The sequence below is a fragment of the Gallus gallus genome, chromosome 5, assembly GCF_016699485.2.
Source record: "Gallus gallus isolate bGalGal1 chromosome 5, bGalGal1.mat.broiler.GRCg7b, whole genome shotgun sequence".
Lineage (NCBI taxonomy): Eukaryota > Metazoa > Chordata > Aves > Galliformes > Phasianidae > Gallus > Gallus gallus.
The window spans coordinates 15,037,138-15,049,539 of NC_052536.1; the positions used below are offsets into that span (position 1 = coordinate 15,037,138).

General features: G+C 45.8%; 1 protein-coding gene across 19 annotated transcripts in view; it reads right to left on the reverse strand.

Annotated features, from left to right (window-relative positions):
• The window catches only part of TSPAN4 (tetraspanin 4), a 395,182-nt gene that overhangs the window by 172,267 nt on the left and 210,513 nt on the right, over positions 1 to 12,402 (reverse strand). For 16 of the 19 annotated variants that reach the window (XM_015286701.4, XM_015286696.4, XM_046942331.1 and 13 more), the window contains one exon: positions 10,617 to 10,696. In XM_015286701.4, coding sequence (XP_015142187.1) covers positions 10,617 to 10,679 — 63 coding nt within the window. In that variant the 5' untranslated portion in view covers positions 10,680 to 10,696. Of the gene's footprint in view, positions 1 to 10,616; positions 11,471 to 11,901; positions 12,170 to 12,402 lie in introns of those variants that run through there. The other 3 variants (XM_040701676.2, XM_040701675.2, XM_040701681.2) reach the window with 2 other exon arrangements.

Consider the following 12,402-nt stretch of genomic DNA (forward strand, 5'->3'; position numbering starts at 1 on the left):
GCAGCAGCCACAAAAGCTCTGCAGCAGAGCCCATGGAGAGCTGAGGTTTAAAGGTTTGCATCTAATTAACATGCCACAGCTATCTGGAAGCCAGCTGTGCCTCTGCAGCTTCCCCACTTTATGAGCAGCATGTAGAAGTAACGGACAAAGCATTTGGCAATAGGGTGGGAGCTTTATCTGGGCACAGAGCAGGGCAGGGTGTAGCTGCAGACAAAACCAAAATCAAACTACACTTACTACTCTTGCCTGCAGTGCTGGGTACGTGAGCAACCTGCTGTGCAGTCAGAAAAAAAGGGTTAAATTGGGCTGCTGTTTACAGAAAATGGACCTGTTTGGTAATTCAGCTGAAGATTTGACACCTCTATTGAGCAACTGAAGCGATACATACTAGTTAATGATATCTGTGATGAGAAAAAATGGCTGTTTTACGGAGCGTAATGGGGGCTGATGCCTCTAACTTGCTGAGCAACCTAACAGCTCCTATTATACCAGCAGCCAGCAAAGTGTGTGCCAAGACTGCACAGTCCCCAGCCCACAGCCATTGGATGGCTGCAGAGCACTTCTGCTTTTACAGATGGGATAAAAAGGAAAAATCCTCGGCACGTGGCTGGAGTGACAAAATTAACAGAGCATTGCCAGTTAGGACAAAGTGAGGCAACTGCAATAAGGATTAACTCATTAAGCAAAGGGAAGCAATGCAGAAGCAGGTATGCGTGGGATCAGATTGGACTCTGGAGCATCAGGGGCTGGCTGAGATCTCACCAGCAGGATGATTACAGAAGTTGTAAAATCCTCATGAGGAGAAAAAGCACAACTGTACAAGCAGAGCTACAAGACTAAGTACACGCAGTTTCAAGGAGAACATGCCAGAGAATTTCAGATTTCCAATCAAGTTCTGTTTTGGAGTCGCTAAAAAATTGGGTACAAGAGCCCAGTACAAAGGACAACATATCTATATACACGCACTCTTCCAATTGGCAGCAGTGAGATTTAAAATGAAGGGTCTTCTGCTGGTTTCATAACTTCACACAAGAATAATCAAGTTACTTAAAGGAATGAAGTTGCAAAAGAGAGCACTCCTAACAGGCACACAGGGAAATCCACCCTGTTATTACCAGGAAGGTGACATGCAACTGTAAGCAGCTTGTGCTAAAAATACTAAGCAGGGAATTGAGTAGGATATGTGTTATGCTGCAGAGTGAGATTTCAGCTACAATGACAAAGCATTAAGCATTTCCAGGCTCCAGACTCTAAACAGGTCACTGCAAGCTCTGGTAGAGCAAGCGGGCTCTTAGAGGGAGGCAGCCACTTTGGCTACCAGAACCAGAGCAGTAATACATACCTCCAGCTTTGGATTTCAGAAGGAAGGAGCACCAGGAAGGCAGCAGCCTTACTACAGATTACTGCTGAGCGCTCCATGCTGCAACACACCGACCAAAATGTAAATGTGCATCCCTTATCACTTCTGTCACCAGCAGAGGATGACAAGGACGCCAAAGACTGCAAGACATAATCAGCATGTTCTCCACGGTACAAACTACATCCCGTCACTGACATAAAACAACAACAAGACGTGGAACAACAAGAAGCCTAAAATGAGCTCATACTGATTCTAATACATGCAGCTACAATGAATGGACTCACACAAATTGTTCCTGCTCTTCCTTGCACTGAAAGACCAGCCAACAAAGTCTTGAGGTCGACCCCTTGTTTGCACCAGGTTCTTACTGCCTGACGTTTGCATCAGAAAAGCACTTAGTGCAGTACAAGAGTGAAAAAGTCTTGTGGATGGGGGTCATGGATAAAGAAACACCAAAACGACATCTGATTTTTCATGCCCAAAGATGCCTCGGCACGTCCTTTGGGAGTGGCATCACTTGTATGCAGACAATTTCTGGGTTTTATATTTTAGTTTGCACAGTCGTTCTAAAACGGGCAAGCATGCTGCATGAATACAACAAGGACCGAGCAGATGGTGGATGTGTTAAAAACTCTGGCCTTCAAGGATGGGAGCTCGTAACAGATTGCAAGTGGCAGTGAAACTCAATTCATGTCCAGAGTTCCAATTGTTCCGTTGAAGAAAATGGTATCAAACATGTCATCTCTGCTCCCCTCCGTGCTGCCACAAATGGATTAGTGAAGAGATTTATCCAGACATGTAAGTAAACAATTTGTGCTCCAACCCAGGATAAATGCTGCTTGCAGAACAAGAGTACAAATTTTCTATTGGCCAACACAAAGGCAGCCCATACTTTTACAAACCTGACAGGTGCAATGCGGGGCATGGAATGTAACTTACAAGTCAGTTTTCAGTCAATCAGGAACTATGAAAACGGCCATGAAAACCACATCCAAAAGCCTAGTTCCCGCAAGGATTTTTTTTCTTAAAAATGCTATTGGAAGACAACAAACATTTCTTTTGGATGCTTAAATCGTTCCATGATATTTTGCAGCTCTGTTTTATAGAAAAGCTATAAATCCATCTCACTGAGTACATGCCTGCACAACGGTCAGTGGTGAAATACTGTGTAGACAGCAAGGCCAAAACAACCAGCAGTTAGAGAAAGGAGCTCTCCTGCCGGTCTTGTAGGGCACTGTGCAGTTTAGTTGCCGACTAGGAGAAGCCCATGCCATCCATTGCAGAAATGACTGAATGCAATCCTCTGCCCCACATTTAGTCCTACAGATAAGAGAAGTGATCCCTTACTTATCTTAAAAATGTAGGGAATGGAATTAACTGTATTAAACTAATAAATTAAATTAATAAAATCCTTTTTTTACTAGCAATAATTCACACGCTAAGAAAAAAATATATCTGCGTTCATACACCAGAGTGAATTGTGTTCATTTTTTTTAAATTTAGTGAAGCAATCCAAGTAGGACGTTTGGCACCTCATCTGACATCAGCCAAAAAAGCAAGTTGTTTTCGTGTAGCGCTCTGCCTGGAAATCTTTCCAATACAGTTTTACTTTCCAGACTGATCAAACATCCGTCTCAGATGTTCTCTGGGAGTTCAGAAGCCCAACAAGAAATCTCTACCTTTTCCTCCTCTCTAGGGAAGGAAGAGTTATCCTCCTCCAAAGGGAAAGAGAGGAAACCAATCATGCTCCTTTGCTTTGCCTGACTCCATTCTGCCTCTTTGGATCCGGTGCTGTCTGACCGCAGTGCAGAGTTGCTTTTCTTAAGCCTTGGGGGCTAGGAGGAAATTGCCAGCAAGTTACACCTCCAGCAGGGGAGGAAATAATACCGGCAAAACATGCTTCTGCTATTGCAGCCTACAGAAGCCCTCTGAACACAACGGGCTTTCTTGGCACAAGCGCAGCTTTGCAGGTGGAACTGCAGTTCACGCGATGGCTTTGTAATCCCACTGTAGGCCTGCCATGCAGCCATTCATTAAGGCAATGAGATTTTTGCTCCTAAGTGCTAAGCCTGTTTTAAATAAGAGACTTAAGTTCTTTAATTCTGAGTATTCCACCTCGCGCCAGCTGTTTGATCACTAAAGTTGGCAAGTGCAACAAAGAAAAGCCATGGAGGGAAGAGAAAGTAAACTTCATACAAAAAAATAAAGCACAAACTGCCATCTGCATGTAAGACAGGTGGCTGCTTGGTTTTCCTGACCCCACAGCAGAGCTTTGCCTCTTTCCAAACTAAACCCTATTAAAGCATGAGGTGCTGGAGGAGGAGGAACATGGAACTTGCAGCACGCACGCTGAACGTGTGCAATAAACAAAATCAGCACTAGTGAATCACTGCTTTGTTTTCTCATGGTCCTCATGTAGCATTTACCAGAATCAGTGCTGGAAGTTCAAAAAGAAATTTACAAAATACAGCTGGAGGGAAATGGGGAGTTTTTGTCACCAGGATTTTACTAGTCTGGACTCCCTAACATGTATGGCTCAGAGGGACTCCAAGAATGAGGTGACACAATAGTGGCTGCTGCTGCACTATTCTGAGAACAAGTGAGAAGAAACAAAGGTACCACGGTTAAGGAAAGAACAAAGAGGGCTATAGCAGCAGCCTGGGAAAGCAAGCAGAAAAATTCTTGAAAGCCTCTGTATAAAAACTTACAAAACCAGGTCACTCTGGTCCTTTGTCCTTGGACGTCAGCCTTCTGCCTCACCTAAATTACCATTTAAAATGTACGGCATCTTTAGAGCAAGTCTCAGTCGTATCATGCTAAATTATATGCCTCTGCATGCATTCACACTTGAAGCAGGTTGGGAGGGTTTTCTGGAGGGTGTTAGTTTTTCTATTGAAGACAGATTTAAGATGCGTTAGAGTATGACAGTCTAATTACAAACTGCAATTTCAATTTCATTTGCTTCTGTTGCATCCTGTGACGGTTAAACATTTCCTGGAGAAACAATTACAGGACAGTACTAAGAAACACAATTTACTGACTCCAATCTTCATGAGTATGCAGATTTCATTCCATCCAACTCCCCATTTCGTTCTGACCTAGCGGTGCTCTCTTCATACTATTAATAGCCCAGAGAAGTGTCTTTACATATCTTAAACATATACTTTATATTATTCATACAGTGACTTCTGTGGATTTGCTATCTTAACCAAAAGTTGGATTCTAAATAAATAAATTGCACAGCAGTGTTAATAGATAGTTAATACATTAATTAATTCATTAAATCATTATTAATTAATCCTATTTGAAATAGTAGTGTCTGGAAATAAACTGAGAACAGTGGTAATGATCTCATCCGCCTTTTGCTTTACTCTGTGTAGCTCAGAGTATTGGCTGGAACAGATTTAACATTAGTCACTGTCCAGAGGAGGGAATAACATTTGCAGTCCTTTCGCTCATTGCTTTAAAAGGCCAGTTTCTTTACAACTACAATATGTCATATCCTGGGGCTTTATCCACTGCTGGGTTTCCATGGCTTTGTACTAAGTATGAATTAGATACAGTTGATAGACTGGACTGCAAATCTTACAAGGCCAGGTGCTTAGTCCTTACCAATACTTGTGGCCAAAAAACACATCAGTATGTCAGCAAAGCTGAAGCTATTCTTAGTCATGAGCAATGGAAGCAGAAGCTGGCCCACGGTGGGCAGTTTGAAGGTGGTATCTAATATACAGCCAATTTTAAGGCATTATTTTTTCCTACTCTGTTAAGAGACTTCCTAACCTCGTTTCCGAGGGGAAAGAAGATTATGAAATTGAACTGTTGGCTGTGCATCTCACAAATAACTAGCGAGTCCATTTGTCATTGCCAGCCTGATTTGACAGACACACACCCTTTTAAAGCCATTGACTTCCCAAAGTTTATGAGAAGATATGCATTTAGGTAGCGAATACGAATGTAGCCTTTAGCAATGCCTTCACTGGGAGATAAAGCTCCAGCATGATCCCCAACCCCTATTAGACATCAGAATCTACCCAGGAAAGAGACAGTATGAATAGCGCTGCTATGGAAAAAGCTCTAATTGCTATTCATATAAATCAGACACCAGGTAATACAATCATCTCTCTCTCACTTGTATCAGTTCTCAATAGTTCTGCTTCTCACAGCACTGCCATTTTTTGAAGTCTGTAATTCCCATATCAAATGAGTTTCCTATCTTTAAAAGCAATGCTCCTTAAAATACATCCTTAGAGAGCCTTCACAAAGTCAGAGGCAGAGATAAGATGTCAGTCAGAGACTGAGCAGTTCCTGGAGGAGGTAAATAACAAAGGAGAATCAGCTGCTGAGAGGTAGGTAGAGAAAATGGCATTCTGGGGTAAACCTCCCACATCTTCAGCGCATAGGAGTAAAGCCTGCACTGCTGTTCAATTACATTTTTATTTGACACAGACTATCACAAGATACACAAATGTCAAAACACTCCTCTGGCTCAAACCACCAGCCACATCTGGCCAGCGGTGCTCATGGACCAGCCAGTGCTCCATGGGGTATTTTCAGACCAAGTTCCTTCCTCCTGCTGCTGGGAGTACATGCTACCTCGCACGCTGTTCTGCCTTTACAGCCCTCCAGATATCATCAGCATACACACAGTTCTTACACGAGATACCCATGAACACTTGAAGTACAAGGATGGAAAACAATACTATCAATGAGGGACTTCTCACTTTCACTTCTCCTCCTTTCCCATGGCATCTAAGGAATAAAACTTGACTGCTGGCAATAGCACTAGTGCACCAGGCCAGCAGCACACATCAGTGCAAAGCCTTCTAAACCATGGTCCACAAAACATCAACAGTTGCAAAGCCAGAGCAAGAACCTTGGCAGCTCATCACTGGAGCCAGATTAAATAGGCTCTTGGGGTTTGTTTCCTACACAAATACCAGTCCATAGCATTCCCACGTGCCTCCTACCACTCCCTTCGCTCTGTTTCCAACCACTTTGGATCTGCAGCATCTCAAGACTGGATCAATTGAGAATCTTCTAGGGACTGAATGGTAAAACAAAGTAGCAAACAATGAGCACCTCAAAACAATAAGCCTGCCTTGCCTCATCTCTTTTAGCAGTAAGGTGGAAAGCAGAGCTTCAGCTGCTCTGTGCTCAGTGGTCTGCAGACCCTAAAGGCCTTCAAGCTGCATGAGCACGTTTCCCTGCCTCCTGCAGACCCTACCTGCTGGAATGGGAGGATCTCTTTGCTCACCATTTTGAAGACTTGGACTTCCTTATAGCGCATACAACTCTAGTATATTTTAACAATGGAAAGGAGACATGCATAGAAATGAGGAGCAATAAATTTCAAACTTCTTTCATTTTGCAGCTGTCTCCTCTGTACACGCCAATCTCCTACAACAGAGCTTTGAAAAATCTTGTGCTTTACTGAATTTCTCTATTAGCCTAGAGTATTATCTGAAGAGTCAGATATAGGCATTCAATTCTTTGATGGACAAATTGCTACCAATTTAGCTGGTCTCCTCTAGCACAGGATTTCTAAGGAGAACAAGCACCACTGGAAACATCAATCAGTGCAGTTCTGTGCATTGCCTTTCTGAGTCTTGGCAGTCTGGGAGTTACAAGTCAAAGAGAGTAGGAACGCTGGCATAATCCAAGAGGGATTAAGGAGATGACATTTTTCTTTCTATCGCACTCTCACATCCCTTAGGATATAACTTACCTCATTGTACCAAAAATACTCCTTTTTCTAAAAAGAGAGAAGGCAAGCAGAACCCTGGATTATAAGCACAATAACAGTACAATTTGCTTTACTGATTCTCATAAAGAATCTCTGGATGTTTGGAGGACAGAATGTGGGGAAAATAAATGCTCTTCCCCAAGTACTTCACAGTGAAATACAAATATTTCATTATGAAATAAAAGCATTCTGCTTTGAGATCATCTGATGCTGTCCTCAGTCCCAGCGGTTTTAGCAATTTGACAAAAGAAAATGAAGTTTATAGCAATGAATGAATCAAGCACCTCTTATGTACCAGGTGACAAAAGTCATCCTCAGCGCTTGCAAAGCAGAGCGGTGATACGAGGATGGCAGCTCTGCATCTGGCAGGACTCCAGAAAACAGCCTCTGAATGGCAATTCCCATCATAGTGGCAGTGCTGCTGGCTAATAATGTCTTGTCCACATCCCAGTACCTTAATACCCCAGGATAGCCACAAATGCACTGCTCCTAATTTCTGCAGGACTCTTCACACAGAAGAGAGCTATTCTTGAACAGATTCAGCAGCACCTCAGCCTCTAACATGCATGAAAGAGCTCTGTGTTGCCTTCAACAGCCAGAAAGGGGAGGAGAAATTTGCTCTATTTTCACAGTTATATGACAGCTTGTAAAAGTTTTTACAACGTGAGTGCAGCACCTAATCCAATAAAGCTTGCCAGGAACATTTAAACATCAAGGGCTCTGAGATTTTGTTTCATACAGAATCACCAGACTTATAATGAAGGATCATTTCAGAAACAGTCCTGCTGGAGTTGCACAGGACTGAGGTCTATTCTGCTGCCCCACTGCAGGAAAGATAGTTGGTAGTGCTGGGGAATCGTAGAATGGCCTGGGTTGAAAAGGAACACAGTGATCATCCAGTTTCAACCCCCCTGCTATGTGCAGGGTCGCCAACCACTACACCAGGCTGCCCAGAGCCACATCCAGCCTGGCCTTGAATGCCTCCAGGGATGGGGCATCCGCAGCCTCCTTGGGCAACCTGTTCCGGTGCGTCACTGCCCTCTGAGTGAAACAGGCTATGAAAATGCACAAAATGGGCTGAAGTTAATGAATGGGAACAGGGGGAAGAAAATAGAAGTATGCTTTGTGAAGAAAATCAAAGCATTTTGCCAGAATAGAATAAAAATCAGGAGCAATCTATAAAAGGTATTTAATTCATTTAATGTAATGACTGTGCTTTATACATGGAAATAACCACAGCTTTTATTTGGAGCATGAAAGAAGTAATTTCTCTTCCTACTTTCCATTGATTGTCACTACCCAGCTACCTAGAGAAGGGTATAGAGGGAAGCAGGATAAAACAGCAAAACTTTGGTGAGCGTGTAAGCAAAGAGCAACCCGGTGTTCTGGCAGAGCTGCTGCTCCCTTAATTGCATAGAAAGTAAGAGCTGACAGATAACTGACATCAACTTGAAAAACAACAACAGCATCATCAACCTGTAATCGTTCCAAGACTTTTGATCATTAAAAATAGACTTCCTCTTCTCTTACAGAAGACAAGTCAGCTTAAACTAATACTTTTAAAAATAATCTCTTCTCCGTTGCTTTCTCCAGTGTGAGAAGGTAAAAAGCTGCATCTATTATAACCACACGCTGTGCAAACCTCATTTGGACACGATCATCATCAATCACTCCTGCTGTGCAGGTAGCATGTGAGAGGGAAGCAAACCACAGATCGTGCTGCAGTATTTGACACCACCCACTCATTTCCCTGCTCGTACACTTTGGTTCAGGGAGAAGCCAGTTCACACGCGGTCATCCTCTCTTTTTGGGACTTCTGTCTTTTCTCTCCCTTCAGGCATTTGAGAACAGCTTTGATAGTTTCAGGGGATGGCAAAAACCTTTCCTTCTCTCTTAAAAGATTAAGGCTCCCCTACTGAACAGCACGCCAGATACACTACCATGTGTGATCTTCCTTCTGTAAATACGCACACATTACTCACAGCAGCACCTTTTCACATCACACGCGTATGCTTCAGTGGAAGATGAATATTGTAAAAGAAATCAGAATGCAGTGAACATCCTTTGTGGCTGTGCCATGCACAGTCCTGAAAAGAGCTATTCACGCCAGCATCTGAGTGCATTTCTCCAGCACACACTTCAGCTAGCTGACTGTTATAGACAAGGCTTAGAAGAGCATGAAAACTAGGTGGGTTTTTTTTGCCTTTTTCAGAAGGCTCTGGAGTAAGGTAGAATAAGTATTAGATGATTTTTAGAAACCAGAAGCAATCAGAAAGACAGACAACAGCCTCATCAACATGCCTCCAACCAGCACACAGAGGATTAAAGAGAGCAACCTCCTCATACTGCACAACTCTGCTGAGTTACTACTGTGCCAATTCAGCGGACTTGTGTTACTTTATCACACTGAGCTCCTCGGTATGACTCGGGCCAGCAGAAGTTGCCCACGCCTTGTATTTCCTGATGCACCAGCACTGCAGCATGCCTGCTTTTAAAACAGCTGTACAGCAGCGCGTGCTAGAGAACAGCTTCTCCGATCTCACACAGCCCTCCATAACCCCCTGACAATTTCTGAGAGCACTGAGCATCTGTAGTCATGACGTGGCCCCCCCTCTGAAGTGCCAGAACAGAGGGCTGTCACTTTGCAACACCCCCATCTCCCTCAGCATGTTAATGAACCTCTCTGGAGGGGTGAGATGTTCTAAGGGACCTTCCCAGGGACCTCACAGCAGACTCCCAGATCTGGATGGGGGGTTTCCTGTGCTAGAACTCTGAGCAATGACTCTACACCCTATTCTTCCATGACAAACAGCATTTATAAGCTGCACCCCTCGCCAAGCTCCTGCAGTCTCCTTCTGCAGCCTGCGCTCCCATCTGTGGCAATGAAGCGCCCGACCACTCTGCTACTGACAGCTACTTCATTTGTCACAACGGTGACGTAGCGCTGCACGCCTGTATGTTCCATCACGGTGCCCTGCTGACACACGCACACCTCACACAGAGTTGACGAGCTCCTGGCACAGAGCTACAGCCCCAGAAGAAGTGAGGTTTTCCTCCACTTCTCAGAGCCACGTGGCAACTCCAGGACCCATTGCTGGATAGGACAGAGAGCAGACAGACACCTTGAGATTTCAGATACAGGCAATAGCACTGAGTTGAACCAAGAGTGCCATCCCTGCTACAGTGATGGATGTCAGCGAGTGCTCAACTTTACGGTCATGAATGGCCTCGGTGACTTCTCTGAGAGCACGCATGACTTTTGAGGCAAGAACATCCAAGAACAAAAGCTTAGGGCAAAAAAGCTGAAGAGCATGAAATGAAAGGGTGAAGAAAACACGCTCAGTAGGTCATCCATACCAATTAAGGAGGCCAAAGAAAGGTTACCCTAGGCACCATCTTGCCCAACTTTCGAGTTCAAACTTTTGAGCATAAAAGCAACAACAAGTTTACTTTCTATCTTTGTAAGTAGACAGAAATACAACCATCTCACCGTTTCAAACGTGTACTCACCCAGAAGAGAAGGTTGAAGACAAACATTAGGTACTTGATACACTGCAGGCAGTTGTGAGCCATGCTGCACCTCTTCAGTTCTAGGAGAAAAATAAATGAGAGATCCAGGTAAAAGACAACGTACTTGTTTCCCTTGGGGGACGTGTACTTAGCCTTGGTGGCCTTAGGGCCCGGGTTGGTGTGGAATCCAAAAAAAGAGTTGCTGGCCGCCCCAAACTGGCCGCCATACATGCTGCTGTAACGACGGAAAGCGCCATTTGGGAAACTGTAATCCTTGCTGTCCAGGGATGGGCTCCGGTGGTAGGTGGACTCATCAGTGCTGGACCTGCGCATGGTGGCTCCGGCTCGTCCCGTCGCAGCTGCTGCTCTGACAAGCGTCAGGTGTCGGGGGCGCGGGTAAAAGCTTTGCGGTTTCCTTTCCTCCTCCTTGCCAGCAATCCCCTACTGCTTTGCACCAGCTGTTCTTTTGTCTGCCATCCTGTCAAGGAGTTGCACGGGCTTTATGGCAGCAAAGTTGGAGAACTGGAGGCTGCTTAGCCAGGAGTTAGGGAGCAGCGTGCTTCCGCGTGAGAAAGACTTCGGCGCAAGTAACCATTCCCTCCGGCGTCACAGCGGGTCCCCCCGGCCCCCCCCCCGCTACCAGAGAAAAAGAAAAGACAGAGAGATATACTGTACCCAAAGCAAGGAATTTTAAAAAAAGGAAGCGTGATCTCGCTCGGATCGCAAATGCCACACAACCCCCCAGCTCCACATGCCGCACGCGGAGCAGACAGCGCACGGGGCCGGCGGTTATCCCAGAGACCGGCGGGCAGCTCCCGCGGCCCCGCGCTGCCTCCGCGGCCCCCGGAGCCCCTGGGCGCGGAGCGAGGCAGTGCGGAGCGCGGAGCCCGGAGCTCCGCCCCGCAACGCTGCTCCTCCCGCTGCTGGGCGCGGAGCTCCGGCCGCGGCTCCGCCTCGCCCTGCCCGGGCGGCTCCGGTCCCACCCGTGCCGGCGCGGCCGGGTTGGGGGTCCGGCGCTGCCGCGGCTTTAAAGGGCAGAGAAGTAATCGCGGTGGGAGCGGAGCTCTTAGAACGAAGCATCGTGCCAGCCTCGGCACAAATCGGCACAGACAAGCGATTAATTAAAGAACAAATTAGCAAAAGTGAAATGAGCTGGGTTTGAGCGCAGCCAGAGCTCTTCACCCTTGCAAGCCACCCTCTAATTGTGTTAATTTACAAACGGCAAAGCCGGGGCCTCATTATTTCCTTTCATCTCCTCCACAGGCTGCAAAGACACGGCGCGTACCTTGTGCGGGCTTCGGGACTGAGCGCAGAGCTCAGGCTGATGCCTCCCGGGCCATCTGTTCCAGCAACTCTGGCTGACAACGTGTCTGCCTTTCATTTCCCTACCTAAGCACAGCGACCGCAGAGCCACGATGCAGATATTTCCTCTCCTCCTGCCTGCCCGTCCTGCAAGCAAGAAGGTGTCCCATCTCGGGGAGTCCTGCCGCCCTGGGGCACAAAGCCGGCCCTGAGCAAGCAGCTGCTCTCACCCCAAGCTTCCCATGCACTCCTTGTGCTTCCGATGGCAAACAGCCCTGCCACCAGCCTTCCTCTCCATGCAGTACCGGATTGGTCTGGCAATGCAACACCAAAAAGGATTCAACTTTTTTCTCTGTCCCCTACCAGCATACGCACAAACTCGCCTATTAGATGGTGAAAATTGGACACGACTCTATGCAGATTATGTTGAAATAAAGTCAGATCACATAATCACAATTTAACAAGGGTGCCCACGGTATTGCAA